General features: G+C 48.5%; 1 protein-coding gene across 1 annotated transcript; it reads left to right on the top strand.

Moving 5' to 3' along the window:
* Positions 1-11,884: 11,884 nt before the first annotated feature.
* LOC120977534 (C-type lectin domain family 10 member A-like) lies at positions 11,885-17,676 on the top strand. The gene is made up of 6 exons (XM_040405524.1): positions 11,885-12,108; positions 13,153-13,256; positions 16,424-16,777; positions 16,972-17,123; positions 17,218-17,321; positions 17,490-17,676. The coding sequence occupies exons 1-6, from the start codon at positions 11,885-11,887 to the stop codon at positions 17,674-17,676; spliced, it is 1,125 nt and encodes a 374-aa protein (XP_040261458.1).
* Positions 17,677-18,096: the final 420 nt, after the last annotated feature.

The following is an 18,096-nucleotide window of genomic DNA, read 5'->3' as shown; positions in this document are numbered from 1 at the left end:
CCGTGTGTCAGTTCTGTGACAGAGAGAACATGTCCTATTCTGGTCCTCACAATGCAGATCTAAAACCCATAGAACTCAATGGGACTGCAAAAAAATGTGAATCCCACACGGACAGTAACCACACTTAGTGGATCCGCGACTTGCAGACTGCAAAACAGATAAGGTTCTGTGCACGAGCCCTAACACTTATACTGAGCTCAGTGATAACAGTGACGTCCACAGTGCCCCCATAACAGTGACGTCCACAGTGCCCCCATAATAGTGACATCCACACATCCCCCATAACAGTGTCATCCGCAGTGCATCCATAACAGTGTCACCCACAGGTCCCCCATAACAGTGTGTCCTCCACAGATCCCCCATAACAGTGTGTCATCCACAGATCCCCCATAACAGTGTCATCCGCAGATCCCCCATAACAGTGTCATCCGCAGTGCATCCATAACAGTGACGTCCACAGTGCATCCATAACAGTGTCGCCCACAGGTCCCCCATAACAGTGTGTCCTCCACAGATCCCCCATAACAGTGTGTCCTCCACAGATCCCCCATAACAGTGTGTCCTCCTCAGATCCCCCATAACAGTGTGTCACCCACAGATCCCCCCATAACAGTGTGTCATCCACAGATCCCCCATAACAGTGACCTCCATAGTGCCGCCATAACCTTGTCATCCACAGATCCCCCAGAACAGTGACCTCCACAGTGCCCCCAGAACAGTGACCTCCATAGTGCCCCCAGAACAGTGACCTCCATAGTGCCGCCATAACCTTGTCATCCACAGAACTGCCATAACAGTGCCATCCACAGTGCCACCATAACAGCGACCTCCACAGGGCCCCAATAACAGTGACATCCACATCGCCCAATAACAGTGACATCCACAATGCCCCTCTTGTGCCATCCAGCGCCCCTTGTGCCATCCTGTGCCCCCTTGTGCCATCCTGTGCCCCTCTTGTGCCATCTGGTGCCCCTTTTGTGCCATCCAGTGCCCCCTGTGCCATCCTGTGCCCCACTTGTGCCATCCTGTGCCCCCTTGTGGCATCCTGCACCCCCCTTGTGGCATCCTGTGCCCCTCTTGTGCCATCCTGCGCCCCTCTTGTTGCATCCTGTGCCCCCTTGTGCCATCCAGTGCCTCCTTGTGCCATCCAGCGCCCCCTTGTGCCATCCTGTGCCCCTTGTGCCATCCAGCGCCCCTCTTGTGCCATCCAGCGCCCCCTTGTGCCATCCTGTGACCCCTTATGCCATCCAGCGCCCACTTGTGCCATTCTGTGCCCACTTGTGCCACCCTGTGCCCCCTTGTGCCATCCAGCGCCCCTCTTGTGCCATCCAGCGCCCCCTTGTGCCATCCTGTGACCCATTATGCCATCCAGCGCCCACTTGTGCCATTCTGTGCCCCCTTGTGCCATCCTGCGCCCCTCTTGTTGCATCCTGTGCCCCCTTGTGCCATCCAGCGCCCCTCTTGCGCCATCCTGTGCCCCCTTGTGCCATCCAGCGCCCCCCTTGTGCCATCCTGCACCCCTCTTGTTGCCTCTTGTGCCCCCTTGTGCCATCCAGCGCCCCCTTGTGCCCTCCTGTGCCCTTGTGCCATCCAGCGCCCCCTTGTGCCATCCTGTGACCCCTTGTGCCATTCTGTGCCCCCTTGTGCCACCCTGTGCCCCCTTGTGCCATCCTGTGACCCCTTATGCCATCCTGCGCCCATCTTGTTGCATCCTGTGCCCCCTTGTGCCATCCTGTGCCCCCTTGTGCCATCCAGCGCCCCTCTTGTGCCATCCTGTGCCCCCTTGTGCCATCCTGCACCCCTCTTGTTGCCTCTTGTGCCCCCTTGTGCCATCCAGCGCCCCCTTGTGCCCTCCTGTGCCCCTCTTGTGCCATCAAGTGCCCCCTTGTGCCATCCTGTGCCCCCTTGTGCCATCCTGTGCCCCCTTGTGCCATACAGCGCCCCTCTTGTGCCATCCTGTGCCCCCTTGTGCCATCCTGCACCCCTCTTGTTGCCTCTTGTGCCCCCTTGTGCCATCCAGCGCCCCCTTGTGCCCTCCTGTGCCCCTCTTGTGCCATCAAGTGCCCCCTGTGCCATCCTGTGCCCCACTTGTGCCATCCTGTGCCCCCTTGTGGCATCCTGCACCCCCCTTGTGGCATCCTGTGCCCCTCTTGTGCCATCCTGCGCCCCTCTTGTTGCATCCTGTGCCCCCTTGTGCCATCCAGTGCCTCCTTGTGCCATCCAGCGCCCCCTTGTGCCATCCTGTGCCCCTTGTGCCATCCAGCGCCCCTCTTGTGCCATCCAGCGCCCCCTTGTGCCATCCTGTGACCCCTTATGCCATCCAGCGCCCACTTGTGCCATTCTGTGCCCCCTTGTGCCACCCTGTGCCCCCTTGTGCCATCCAGCGCCCCTCTTGTGCCATCCAGCGCCCCCTTGTGCCATCCTGTGACCCATTATTCCATCCAGCGCCCACTTGTGCCATTCTGTGCCCCCTTGTGCCATCCTGCGCCCCTCTTGTTGCATCCTGTGCCCCCTTGTGCCATCCAGCGCCCCTCTTGCGCCATCCTGTGCCCCCTTGTGCCATCCAGCGCCCCCCTTGTGCCATCCTGCACCCCTCTTGTTGCCTCTTGTGCCCCCTTGTGCCATCCAGCGCCCCTTGTGCCCTCCTGTGCCCTTGTGCCATCCAGCGCCCCCTTGTGCCATCCTGTGACCCCTTGTGCCATTCTGTGCCCCCTTGTGACACCCTGTGCCCCCTTGTGCCATCCAGCACCCCTCTTGTGCCATCCAGCGCCCCCTTGTGCCATCCTGTGACCCCTTATGCCATCCAGCGCCCCCTTGTGCCATCCTGCGCCCATCTTGTTGCATCCTGTGCCCCCTTGTGCCATCCTGTGCCCCCTTGTGCCATCCAGCGCCCCTCTTGTGCCATCCTGTGCCCCCTTGTGCCATCCTGCACCCCTCTTGTTGCCTCTTGTGCCCCCTTGTGCCATCCAGCGCCCCCTTGTGCCCTCCTGTGCCCCTCTTGTGCCATCAAGTGCCCCCTTGTGCCATCCTGTGCCCCCTTGTGCCATCTTGCACCCCTCTTATTGCATCATGTGCCTCCTTCTGCCATCCAGCGCCCCTCTTGTGCCATCTAGCGCCCCTCTTGTGCCATCCTGTGCCCCCTTGTGGCATCCTGCGCCCCCCTTGTGGCATCCAAAGCCCCTCTTGTGCCATCCTGTGCCCTATTGTGCCATCCAGCGCCTCCTTGTGCTATTCTGTGACCCCTTGTGCCATCCAGCGCCCCTCTTGTGCCATCCAGCGCCCCCTTGTGCCATCCTGTGACCCCTTGTGCCATCCTGTGACCCCTTATGCCATCCAGTGCCCACTTGTGCCATTCTGTGCCCCTTGTGTGCCATCCTGTGCCCCCCTTGTGCCACCCAGCGCCCCTCTTGTGCCATCTAGTGCCCCCTTGTGCCATCCTTTGACCCCTTATGCCATCCAGCGCCCACTTGTGCCATTCTGTGCCCCCTTGGTGCCATCCTGTGCCCCCCTTGTGCCATCCTGTGCCCCTCTTGTGCCATCCAGCGCCTTTCTTGTGCCATCCTGTGCCCTTCTTGTGCCATCCTGCGCCCCTCTTGTTGCATCCTGTGCCCCCTTGTGCGATCCTGTGCCACTTGTGCCATCCAGCGCCCCTCTTGTGCCATCGAGCACCCCCTTGTGCCATCCTGTGACCCCTGGGCGGCCAAACTTGATTTGTGGCCGCAACTGGCCGAGTTTGCCCTGGACAAGCTTTCCTGCCCAGCCAGCAGTGTGGCATCAGAGCGGGTGTTTAGTGCGGCGGGGGCATAGTTACCCCAAAGAGAACTCGCCTTTCAACAGAAATTGTTGAGAGATTAACCTTTGTAAAGATGAATCAGGCGTGGATCAGCCAGAGTTTCCACTCACTGGTGCCTGATGCCTCAGACGAGATCATTCTGGGTGCCACACCAAAACAATGTGATAAATGTCCACGTGCTCCAGCCTTTATTCTGATGCTGCCAACCGCCTGATGCCATACACCTGCTGCCATCTTCTCCTACTGCCACCCACCATCTTGTGCTGCTACTGCTGTTGCCAACCTCACCACTCTGTGATGGGGCCAATATGTTGACTCCTCATGCTGTTGCCACCTCACAACTCTGTAACAGGGCCAATATGTTGACTCCTCATGCTGTTGCCACCCTCACCATTCTGTGACGGGGCCATTCTGTTTGGCCTTGTTGACATCACCGTTTATTTTCTGATCTGTCGAGAATACCGAAAAATGAAAACGCAACGGATCAAAACACAGAAGACATGCAAAAATTTGCATCACATGTTACCTCTGTTTTGAACCCACTCCTGTTTTTGCCTTAACAATACTGATCAAATACTGATGCAAAAAACTGACCAAATACTGACCATGTGATAGAGGTCATTACAGTACTGCATGCAGGACTTATTGTCCATCTAAAAAAAAAAAGATTTCAGATGCAAATGGCCAAAACTCATGCAAATTGAGCATGAGGCCTCTATCCCACGGTCAGAATTTTGCATCAGGATTTGATACTGATTTGTAGGAGTGGGTCTAAAACACCGAAGACATGCAAATATTCCAATCGCATGTCATCTCTGTTTTGGACCCACTCCTGTTTTTTTTTTCTTTTGCCTTAACAATATTTATGCTCAAAAGACAGGATCCGTTTTTTTGGGGGCTGTTCTTCTAAAGGATCAAAAGAAGGGAAAAATAAACAGTGACATCAACACCAACTTACTGCTGACACCCTCTCCACTCTGTCATGGCCCCCCCGCTTGTGTCAGCGTGTAACAGAACAGGTTCTCTAGCAATCTATGTCGAATCAGAAGACGGTGTAAAAGGAGCGCGCTCTTTCACTCTATAGTAGAATCTTGGGCCACTGCACGGTTCTTTATACCTGACTCTAACATTGACCTGTAAGGCTGAGTTCACAGGCCTTTTTCAGGTTTTGCATCAGTACCCAAGAGCTTACACTTCTGGTTTTAGGCATGGTTTGGGTAACCTGTTGCAGTATTGTGACCCTTCACTACCAGGTGGGTAGATGGATTCAGACAAGGTTATGTTCATTACTGGGCCACCAATATCATCCATGGATATTCGAACCATGGACCACTTTGGAGTCCTCCAGTCTTGAGAACATCACCAGGCACCACTCTGGGCTCCCAGGCTGAACAGGGGTTCAGTGGTGAGAACTTAATCAAGCCGAACCATCATGTAAGTAGAATTTGTATGTCTTGCTTGTGATTTTTCTCCTCCAGTCCAAAATATAGGTCAACTGGCTTTCGAGAAAATTGGTGAAGACATGGAAACTTGACAAGAGGACAATTAAGAAAGTGATGTATGATCCAGGCGGCTTATCTAACGCCCTACGGCATGGACCACTCAGGAACATCTTGCTCTGGAGGACCACCAATTTCTGTTGATTTGAGTGGTTTCCAGTTTTTGTTTAGTATTACAAGATGGGGGTCATTGAATTAATTAATAATGAAGAAAAGCAGAATTTCTAGAATAATAAAAGAGGACATACTGTAACTTCGGTAGGAGATACTTCTCTCTTGTAAAGCTAATTCCCTCTACCACAGAACTCAAAACCCAAAAAAAGTTTGATTAAATCTCTGATACTTCTGCTTTCTTTCTGGCACAATATCTAAAAACCCCACGTTAACCTCAATGCCAGCAGGAGGCACTGAAGGCATAAGCCTCAAGGACAGCCACCTACGAAAAGGCCATGGTGAGATGTTTTCAGAGGTCCCGATGTAATCTAAGTGATACATTTGGCTCTATCAGCTCGTAGGATCATTGCATCACCTCTGTGGTGAGGAGATAGACAGCCGGCAATGTATGTGGAGATAATCCGGCAGCTGTAAGATGGAGATAACTTGAGATAAATGGTTATCAGGAGATAAGAAGACTTAACGCAAAGTCAAATGTCACTTGATCTTTTACATAGAGGAAAATATATGCAACATATATATGAATATATCTATTTACCATGGGTTCTATATAGGAAAGCTGGTAAGATGGTTATGGACAGTCCTTCAACGGAAGACTAAGGTCTAGCAGGTGTTTGGGTGGTCCTCACTTTTATCACATAACCAAAACTGACTTCACACCTCGTTCTCCTGGTTGCTTCTAAGACCATAGAGCTATGGTGACCCTATGCTGTCCTGAATAAGATGGTACCAGCCTTCGGCAGGGTGGTATAAATGGTGGCATCTATAGTATGAATAGTTGGCTACAGATGTCTTCAAGTGAGGAGTAGATTAAGGGTCTACTGCTCATTTGAAGAACTCTGTAGCCTCTGTAGAGTTGGTATACCATGTGTGATACAGTCTGATGGGCCTGTGTATCTACACGTAATAAGCCTATCATGTATGATACTGTACTAACCAAGGTATTGAAGCGTATCGTGTGTAATACTGTATGTTAAGCCATGTATCTAGGCCTATCATGTGTGATACTGTCTGCTAAGCTACTATATCTAAGCCTATTATGTGTAGTACTGCTTGCTGAGTTGTGTGATACTGTCTGGAGAGTCAGAGTATCTAAGCTTAGTTACCATGTATGATACTGTCTGCTATGAAGTGTATCTTGTCCGTTAAGGGGATGTATCTAAGCATATGATGTTTGGTACTGTAACGCCCGAGCGTGGCATTACCACTTCTTCACCCCGCTACTATTTCTAATGGGCTAATATAATGTCATCTTGTGTATTTATTTCAGGTCCACTACACTGTGCATTCCTATTTTTAATGTTTTACAACTGTTATGTTGAAGTGTAATGTGCCTGGTTCACCAGCAGGTGGCAGCAAACACAGCAGAGCTACAGTTAGGTAGAATGGAGCTTTCCATTCCATTCTAGCCCCCCCTCTGGGTGGGTCCCAGTTTCTAGTTAGTCTAGCTTACCGACTGCTAGGGCAAGGAGGGTGTGCTGGGCACATCTCTGCTGGATGTGCCCAGGCCAAGCCAAGCCAGCCAGAGCACCTTCAGCTCTGCTGGATGTGGAGGCCACAGCTTAGAGCCTCAGGAGCCAGGAGGAGAGTTCCCTGGCCTATTCTAGAGACAGACCATACAGAAAGAAGTTGCAGCATAAAGAAGAAGCTACGTTATACAGCAAGCCTGTCAGCACAGCAGAACCAGAGAGCAACAGATGTAGCCGAGTTTGCCTGCCAGAGTTTTAATGCTAAAGCCTGCTGGGACCAAGATAAAGTTGGAAGATTGTGTCTGATGGAAGTTTTTAAAAATAAAGATGCTATTCCACTTCATCACAAGGTCTGGACTCAATTATTTCTTAAAATTCCTCAACTATTCCCACCTATTTGTCTGCTTCAGAGCCAACACCTCGGTTCCAACCGTATCTAGGTAGGAGCACCGTGACACTCACTTACACTAGAAGGGACATTTTAGGCCACCCTATACCACTCAGCCATTCCTACACCTGGGTACCAATCCTCTAACAGGGCCCCAGGGGGCGGCCCGCTGCAGTACTGTCTGAGAAGTTAGTGTCTAAGTTTTGAACTTCAGTATGTTAAGTTCTAGCTCAGTCTTCGATGCATTTGTGGTCACTTCTGGCTCAATATCGTTGGACCACATGTCGGTTTATCTTGATGGTTGAGTCGCTGGGTTATCAGAGACAAGATGACAAGTAGCTATCTCCCACCACAATACGTGATGTAACAGACCCTTCACAGACAACACACCATGTCTTCCTAGAATGAGATTCTGTTCACTCTCTCCTGGAACATCTTTCCTCTTTTATAGCTTATCTCATAGCACTGGCATCCTGTGGTATCTGATGGATCCGCAGATATGGCCTGGGCTGCTACAACCTGGGCATCTCCTGTATATAATTATATATGTACAGCTGATATAAGTTATACATCTTCTTGTATATAGTGATATGGACCATGCTGGTATAACCTGGGCATCTCCTGTATATAATTATATATGTACAGCTGGTATAACCTGGGCATCTCCTGTGTATAATTATATATGTACAGCTGGTATAACCTGGGTATCTCCTGTATATAATTATATATGTACAGCTGATATAAGTTATACATCTTCTTGTATATAGTGATATGGACCATGCTGGTATAACCTGGGTATCTCCTGTATATAATTATATATGTACAGCTGGTATAACCTGGGCATCTCCTGTGTATAATTATATATGTACAGCTGGTATAACCTGGGTATCTCCTGTATATAATTATATATGTACAGCTGGTATAACCTGGGCATCGCCTGTATACAATTATATATGTACAGCTGGTATAACCTGGGCATCTCCTGTATATAATTATATATGTACAGCTGGTATAAGTTATACATCCCTTGTATACAGTGATAGAGACCATGTTGGTATAACCTGGGCATCTCCTGTATATAATTATATATGTACAGCTGGTATAACCTGGGTATCTCCTGTATATAATTATATATGTACAGCTGGTATAACCTGGGTATCTCCTGTATATAATTATATATGTACAGCTGGTATAAGTTATACATCCCTTGTATACAGTGATAGAGACCATGTTGGTATAACCTGGGCATCTCCTGTATATAATTATATATGTACAGCTGGTATAACCTGGGTATCTCCTGTATATAATTATATATGTACAGCTGGTATAACCTGGGTATCTCCTGTATATAATTATATATATGTACAGCTGGTATAAGTTATACATCTTCTTGTATATAGTGATATGGACCATGCTGGTATAACCTGGGCATCTCCTGTATATAATTATATATGTACAGCTGGTATAAGTTATACATCTTCTTGTATATAGTGATATGGACCATGCTGGTATAACCTGGGTATCTCCTGTATATAGTTATATATGTACAGCTGGTATAAGTTATACATCTTCTTGTATATAGTGATATGGACCATGCTGGTATAACCTGGGTATCTCCTGTATATAATTATATATGTACAGCTGGTATAACCTGGGTATCTCCTGTATATAATTATATATGTACAGCTGGTATAACCTGGGCATCTCCTGTATATAACTATATATGTACAGCTGGTATAAGTTATACATCTTCTTGTATATAGTGATATGGACCATGCTGGTATAACCTGGGCATCTCCTGTATATAACTATATATGTACAGCTGGTATAAGTTATACATCTTCTTGTATATAGTGATATGGACCATGCTGGTATAACCTGGGTATCTCCTGTATATAATGATATATGTACAGCTGGTATAACCTGGGCATCTCCTGTATATAATTATATATGTACAGCTGGTATAACCTGGGCATCTCCTGTATATAATTATATATGTACAGCTGGTATAACCTGGGCATCTCCTGTATATAATTATATATGTACAGCTGGTATAACCTGGGCATCTCCTGTATATAATTATATATGTACAGCTGGTATAACCCGGGCATCTCCTGTATATAATTATATATGTACAGCTGGTATAACCTTCTATCAGTTGCCTCATGAACCATGTTCCAAAGAACCCTAAAACAATCCCAGTACCACCACTGAAGTCCTCTTTGATGCCCATGCATTGGGCCTCGCTGTAGACGGAAAGCGTGAAGCAGACATGTCCCCGTCTCTACAGTATGTCATGGTCGTCAGATCACATGGCAGATGTTCTGCAATCAGAGCTAATGACAAAATATATATTATGGCTGCCCGAGGCTATGATTTAATGAAAGCCTCTGTATGACAGCCGATGCTGAGGTGACGTTCCCGAGATGGCAATTAAATCACAAACAAAAAGGCAAAAATTAAAAAGCTGCAATAAACACCACAATATATAGAACTAGGTTAAAATATAAATAAAAATCAACAAATGAAGTTATTACTGAAGAGAGGCGATAGTCACACAGGCAACGCTGATAACAATAACCTAAAATCCCAACAATGCAGCGTGTTACCATCAATATTCTGCATATAGAACTCCAGAGCCGAAATCCCTCATCATTACCTGCTTGCTCAGTTTCTGCACATAACTTATTTTGGAGATATGCAAAAGACTAACTGCTGTATTGCACTATAAGAGCTCAGCTTCGTTGTTAGGGGTGTACCTGTTGACAGGCTCATTTACAACCAGCAGAATAGTGAGTGCAGCTCTGGAGTATAATACAGGATGTAACTCAGGATCAGTACAGGATAAGTAATGTATGTACACAGTGACTGCACCAGCAGAATAGTGAGTTCAGCTCTGGAGGATAATACAGAATTTAACTCCCGATCAGTACAGGATAAGTAATGTATGTGCACAGTGACTGCACCAGCAGAATAGTGAGTTCAGCTCTGGAGGATAATACAGAATTTAACTCCTGATCAGTACAGGATAAGTAATGTATGTACACAGTGACTGCACCAGCAGAATAGTGAGTGCAGCTCTGGAGTATAATACAGGATGTAACTCAGGATCAGTACAGGATAAGTAATGTCTGTACACAGTGTCTGCACCAGCAGAATAGTGAGTGCAGCTCTGGAGTATAATCCAGGATGTAACTCAGGATCAGTACAGGATAAGTAATGTATGTACACAGTGTCTGCACCAGCAGAATAGTGAGCGCAGCTCTGGAGTATAATACAGGATGTAACTCAGGATCAGTACAGGATCATCAATGTATGTACACAGTGACTCCACCAGCAGAATAGTGAGTGCAGCTCTGGAGGATAATACAGAATTTAACTCCTGATCAGTACAGGATAAGTAATGTATGTACACAGTGACTGCACCAGCAGAATAGTGAGTGCAGCTCTGGAGGATAATACAGAATTTAACTCCTGATCAGTACAGGATAAGTAATGTATGTACACAGTGACTGCACCAGCAGAATAGTGAGTGCAGCTCTGGAGGATAATACACAATTTAACTCCTGATCAGTACAGGATAAGTAATGTATGTACACAGTGACTGCACCAGCAGAATAGTGAGTGCAGCTCTGGAGTATAATACAGGATGTAACTCAGGATCAGTACAGGATAAGTAATGTATGTACACAGTGTCTGCACCAGCAGAATAGTGAGCGCAGCTCTGGAGTATAATACAGGATGTAACTCAGGATCAGTACAGGATCAGTAATGTGTGTACACAGTGACTCCACCAGCAGAATAGTGAGTGCAGCTCTGGAGGATAATACAGAATTTAACTCCTGATCAGTACAGGATAAGTAATGTATGTACACAGTGACTGCACCAGCAGAATAGTGAGTGCAGCTCTGGAGGATAATACAGAATTTAACTCCTGATCAGTACAGGATAAGTAATGTATGTACACAGTGACTGCACCAGCAGAATAGTGAGCGCAGCTCTGAAGTATAATACAGGATGTAACACAGGATCAGTACAGGATCAGTAATGTATGTACACAGTGACTGCACCAGCAGAATAGTGAGTGCAGCTCTGGAGTATAACACAGGATGTAACTAAGGATCAGTACAGGATCAGTAATGTATGTACACAGTGACTCCACCAGCAGAATAGTGAGTGCAGCTCTGGAGGATAATACAGAATTTAACTCCTGATCAGTTCAGGACTCCACATGTACAGGTCCGAGCGTTTACCGTGCCATGTTCATTAGACTGTTAAAAGGTGGAAGCCATAGAGCGAGGGTACTGAGGGGCATTTGACCATGCTATGAAGCCTCCTGCAGCTGTGCTGTAAAGAAAGTGTCTACTCAGTGTGCCTTTCTTAGGAATCTGTTTGTGTTTTCAGCAGAACCTTCGCTGTTTGCCAAGAGATGGCAGTGCCACTATGTATCACTTGTGTCACGTTGTAGGGTGGTGGGGGTAGGAGCTGGTCAAGGGCATCAAGCAAAAAGAAGGAGACACTGAGCGTGAGACGAGCCCACAGCGGGCAGTTCAAGACTATAATGGATGATCAAGAAATGATGGACCTGTCTTGGAGCCAGAGGAGATTCGGCATGGGCCATTGGGATGGAGGAGTGGGTATGTGTGCCACATCTTCACCCGTTCTCTTCGGTGGCAGGGATATCAGTTCTAACATGCTGATATACCCAGATGTGGAGGTCCTGACCCTGACAACAGAAAGGGCACAGCAATCCGACAACCAGAACACAGAAACCAACGACAGCAGGTAGGTGCCAGTCAGTAATGTTTTGTATTTCCAGGCTCTTGGAAAGCTGGGTGAAGGTTGTCATGTAGGTTGTCCCCTAGCTTTCTCAACAAAAAAAAAATCGTATTTGCCGTTATTTGATTTGTGTTTTTTTTTTTTTTTTAGCTTTTTACTTGGTTCACAACATACAGTCTATATAATACTGCCCTACAGTGCCAACACAACAATGCCATTCACTGTGCCCATGACAGTGTATGCAAAGCCCAAATAATACTGCTATACAATACAGTGAACACATAGCTATACAGTATCTAAATAACAGTTACAATATAGTGCTTATATCATACCACCATAGATGGCCCAAATAATACCAATATATCGTTCTTAAATATCTACATGCAGTGCCCAAAATAAACAACCATACAGTCCCAAATAATACCACCATATAGTGCTCAAATAATACCACCATATAGTTCCCAAATAATATCACCATAGATTTTCCAAATAATACTACAATACAGTACCTAAATACCACCATATAGTGCCAAAGTAATACCACCATATAATGCCCAGATAATACCACCATGCAGTGCTAAATACAGAACCATAATAATGAATATGATACTCCCATATAATACCCACACTTGGCAGTGTTATGCAATGCCCAACTATCAAGGCAATCTCATGCTTAAAACATAGTACCACCCAGTTCCAAATAGAAATACCATCCGGTAACTAATAATATTGCCATATAGTGCTTTTGTAGCAGCACTCTGCACATAATAGTGCCATATAAGGCCCATATGACAGGGTTATGCGGTGCCCTAATGATACCATGCCAAATAATAGCGTTATACAGGGGGCCACATTTTATTGCAATGCAGTTAATACTTAGCAGTGTCATACAGTGAACACACGACAGTGCCATATAGTGCCCGAATAACACTGCACTATAGCACCCCTATAACATACCCCTGTAAATGAGATATAAGTGTAACCCTTGTGTTATGATGCATAATACAAGTCACTTTTATTGTTGTGCACTGTGCTCTCTTTGCCCCTCAGATTCTTCTTAAGGTTTGGAGAAGGTTCCTTTGGCCATCGGCTGATAGGGACCCTGGTCCTGACCGCGGCTCTGCTGGCTCTAAGCGCGGCCCTGCTGTCCCTCTGTGAGTGGCGCTCTCTCTATGGTTTCCCATAAGAACAATGCGTCAGACAATGTATGGGGCATGTGTCGGAGGCAATGTATGGGGCATGTGTCGGAGGCAATGTATGGGGCATGTGTCGGAGGCACGCTATGGGGCATGTGTCGGAGGCAATGTATGGGGCATGTGTAGGAGGCAATGTATGGGGCATGTGTAGGAGGCAATGTATGGGGCATGTGTCGGAGGCAATGTATGGGGCATGTGTCGGAGGCAATGTATGGGGCATGTGTCGGAGGCAATGTATGGGGCATGTGTCGGAGGCAATGTATGGGGCATGTGTCGGAGGCAATGTATGGGGTACGCGTCGGAGGCAATGTATGGGGCATGTGTCGGAGGCAATGTATGGGGCATGTGTCTGAGGCAATGTATGTGGTACGTGTCGGAGGCAATGTATGGGGCATGTGTCGGAGGCAATGTATGGGGCATGTGTCGGAGGCAATGTATGGGGCATGTGTCGGAGGCAATGTATGGGGCATGTGTCGGAGGCAATGTATGGGGTACGCGTCGGAGGCAATGTATGGGGCATGTGCCGGAGGCAATGTATGGGGCATGTGTCGGAGGCAATGTATGGGGCATGTGTCGGAGGCAATGTATGGGGCATGTGTAGGAGGCAATGTATGGGGCATGTGTCGGAGGCAATGTATGGGGCACGTGTCGGAGGCAATGTATGGGGTACGCGTCGGAGGCAATGTATGGGGCATGTGTCGGAGTCAATGTATGGGGCATGTGTCGGAGGCAATGTATGTGGTACGTGTCGGAGGCAATGTATGGGGCAAGTGTCGGAGGCAATGTATGTGGTACGTGTCGGAGGCAATGTATGGGGTACGCGTCGGAGGCAATGTATGGGGCATGTGTCGGAGTCAATGTATGGGGCATGTGTCGGAGGCACGCTATGAGGCATGTGTCGGAGGCAATGTATGGGGCAAGTGTCGGAGGCAATGTATGGGGCATGTGTCGGAGGCAATGTATGGGGCATGTGTCGGAGTCAATGTATGGGGCATGTGTCGGAGGCACGCTATGAGGCATGTGTCGGAGGCAATGTATGGGGCATGTGTCGGAGGCAATGTATGGGGCATGTGTCGGAGGCAATGTATGGGGCATGTGTCGGAGGCAATGTATGGGGCATGTGTCGGAGGCAATGTATGGGGCATGTGTCGGAGGCAATGTATGGGGCATGTGTCGGAGGCAATGTATGGGGTACGCGTCGGAGGCAATGTATGGGGCATGTGTCGGAGGCAATGTATGGGGCATGTGTCTGAGGCAATGTATGTGGTACGTGTCGGAGGCAATGTATGGGGCATGTGTCGGAGGCAATGTATGGGGCATGTGTCGGAGGCAATGTATGGGGCATGTGTCGGAGGCAATGTATGGGGCATGTGTCGGAGGCAATGTATGGGGTACGCGTCGGAGGCAATGTATGGGGCATGTGCCGGAGGCAATGTATGGGGCATGTGTCGGAGGCAATGTATGGGGCATGTGTCGGAGGCAATGTATGGGGCATGTGTAGGAGGCAATGTATGGGGCATGTGTCGGAGGCAATGTATGGGGCATGTGTCGGAGGCAATGTATGGGGCACGTGTCGGAGGCAATGTATGTGGTACGTGTCGGAGGCAATGTATGGGGCATGTGTCGGAGGCAATGTATGGGGCATGTGTCGGAGGCAATGTATGGGGCACGTGTCGGAGGCAATGTATGGGGCATGTGTCGGAGGCAATGTATGGGGCATGTGTCGGAGGCAATGTATGGGGCACGTGTCGGAGGCAATGTATGGGGCACGTGTCGGAGGCAATGTATTGGGTACGCGTCGGAGGCAATGTATGGGGCATGTGTCGGAGGCAATGTATGGGGCACGTGTCAGAGGCAATGTATGGGGCACGTGTTGCAGGCAATGTATGGGGCATGTGTCGGAGGCAATGTATGGGGCATGTGTCGGAGGCAATGTATGGGGCATGTGTCGGAGGCAATGTATGGGTCATGTGTCGGAGGTAATGTATGGGTCATGTGTCGGAGACAATGTATGGGTCATGTGTCGGAGGCAATGTATGGGGCACGTGTCAGAGGCAATGTATGGGGCATGTGTCGGAGGCAATGTATGGGGCACGTGTCGGAGGCAATGTATGGGGCACGTGTCGGAGGCAATGTATGGGGCATGTGTTGCAGGCAATGTATGGGGCATGTGTCGGAGGCAATGTATGGGGCACGTGTCGGAGGCAATGTATGGGGCACGTGTCGGAGGCAATGTATGGGGCATGTGTTGCAGGCAATGTATGGGTCATGTGTCGGAGGCAATTATAGGTCATGTGTCGGAGGCAATGTATGGGGCAAGTGTCGGAGGCAATGTATGGGGCATGTGTCAGAGGCACACTTTGGGGCATGTGTCGGAGGCAATGTATGGGGCATGTGTCGGAGGCAATGTATGGGGCACGTGTCGGAGGCAATGTATGGGGCATGTGTCGGAGGCAATGTATGGGGCACGTGTCGGAGGCAATGTATGGGGCACGTGTCGGAGGCAATGTATGGGGCACGTGTCGGAGGCAATGTATGGGGCATGTGTCGGAGGCAATGTATGGGGCATGTGTCGGAGGCAATGTATGGGGCATGTGTCGGAGGCAATGTATGGGGCATGTGTCGGAGGCAATGTATGGGGCATGTGTCGGAGGCACGCTATGGGGCATGTGTCGGAGGCACGCTATGGGGCATGTGTCGGAGGCACGCTATGGGGCATGTGTCAGAGGCAATGTATGGGGCATGTGTCAGAGGCAATGTATGGGGCATGTGTCGGAGGCACTCTATGGGGCATGCGTCAGAGGCAATGTATGGGGCATGTGTCGGAGGGAGGCACGCTAAGGGGCATTTGTCGGAGGCAATAAATGGGGCATGTGTAAATAGCGTCATATGAGGAATGTGTCGGTGGTAAGCTTTTGTGGAGGGCATTTTATGGGGGCATGTGTGGCTCTCAGTTCTTGCGGCCTGTGATGGCACCATATTGGTTTTCACCCAGTTTCCCCTAAGGAACAACTATTGAAAACTGAACAGAAGAAGATGACTCCAGGACTCTTGCATCAGACATAACATAATTAAGGGGGTCCTCTTCTATAGCCCCCAGTCTTAATCTGTCGGTTTTCTTACAGACCTCCAGGGCAGCTCCCGTCTAGACAACATCTATACAGTAAGAGAAAGCCTGTCCCTGAACCTGAGCCACAACATGGCAGATATGGAGAACCTGAGGGAAGACACCCGGGTTTTGGCCAGGAACCTGTCATCGTTACTGGACAACATCTCCTCCATACAGGAACACACCCTGTCTGCACTGATGCTGAACCAGACTGAAATCCTACAGGAGATGGAGAAACAAGGACAACTCTACCAGATGGAGCTCCGGCAATATATCCATCTCCAACAGAGGATGGAGCACATCAGCAGAACTTACCTTCCCATCCCCCAGAAGAGCCCACTGCTCAGAAACTGCGAATGGAGAAACCAAGGTAGGAACCTGCACATGATGTCATCTTAGATATCTACAGAGAAGTATCTTGTGGACTCAAGAACAGGAGGCGGCCATTTTGGAATAACATACATTCTAATGGAGCTTAGAGTGATAAATACATATGGGATAGATTAGATAGATAGATATTTTTTACACTTTTTAAGTCCCAGTTATTTTTTGTATCTCTTGCAGGCACCATTTGCCCGTTTTGCTCGGCAGGTTGGCATTTCTTTGGGTTATCATGTTACCTGCTTTCACCACAGACCAGGAATTGGCAGGACAGCTTACACTGGTGCCGTAAGCAAGGGGCGCACCTGGTGGTGATTAACAGCCCGGAGGAGCAGGTAGAGGAATTTGGCTTATTACGATAGCTATGATTGTTGTAGATTCACCAGCTTATTGCGCACTCTCCTGGCCACTAACTATTACAATCCACAGGAATTCTTGCAGACAGCAGTGAAGACTTCATCCTGGATTGGCTTATCTGACCGGGACATGGAAGGACAGTGGGAATGGGTGGATGGAACCCCCTATAACTCAACTCCAAAGTAAGGAACCACTCAAACTTGGCGAATGCCACTAAGAAAGGGATGGCAAAAGAGCGGTAGGCCATTCTTCCATGACTGTTGGCTTGGTTGAACTGGTCATTAGGTCCTGTCCATAGTGGTTGATGTCCTATTAAGTTTTGTCTTCATCCAGTTTTTTTTCCTTTTCCACAGATTCTGGTTTCAGAAGCAGCCGGATAATTTAGGAAATGAAGATTGTGCAGTTCTTCTCCCAGGGTCTTTGTGGAATGACAACAAATGTCGTAAACTGTACAGCAGTGTGTGCGAGTACAAGGCCGGAGAAATCCAACTTCCCAAGGAAAGTCTTCTCGATGTGTTACTAGGGCCTTAATTGTCCCCAGCCAAAAGAGATCATAGACAGTAAATATGGTGGCACCTGCCATCAATAGTCTATGGCCCATATCAGACAATGGACTGTCTGAAGACCATTATCTATGGTGCAGGAGCATTTGATTACTGGCCCCAAAATTGTCAAGAATTTCATTCCTGTGCCAAGCTATTAAATTCATCTTTGTCTGTCCCAGCTTTGGATTGTCTACGACATATGTCTAACCGTGTGATGTGTCTATAAGGAGTAACCAAGATGGAGGCTATGAGTTAGATCCTCCTGGTTCCTACCAACCTTGTTTATTTTTAAATGGTTCTGCGAAGATGACCTCCCCACCAGTTAACCATCCTTCAGGATAGTGGCTGCAGACGCCAGGGCCCATTGGCTTTGAAGGGCTAATGGTGATCTACAGTAGATAATACT

The sequence above is a fragment of the Bufo bufo genome, chromosome 8 (assembly GCF_905171765.1).
Source record: "Bufo bufo chromosome 8, aBufBuf1.1, whole genome shotgun sequence".
Lineage (NCBI taxonomy): Eukaryota > Metazoa > Chordata > Amphibia > Anura > Bufonidae > Bufo > Bufo bufo.
The sequence above is the reverse complement of the archived record's forward strand: the minus strand, read 5'-3'. Positions and strand labels throughout refer to the sequence as shown.

Coding starts and splice junctions, on each gene's coding strand:
- LOC120977534 (XM_040405524.1), top strand. CDS start 11,885: ATGGATGATCAAGAAATGATGGACCTGTCTTGGAGCCAGAGGAGATTC. Junction 12,109..13,152: donor ACAGAAACCAACGACAGCAG/GTAGGTGCCAGT, acceptor TTTGCCCCTCAG/ATTCTTCTTAAGGTTTGGAG. Junction 13,257..16,423: donor CGCGGCCCTGCTGTCCCTCT/GTGAGTGGCGCT, acceptor GTTTTCTTACAG/ACCTCCAGGGCAGCTCCCGT.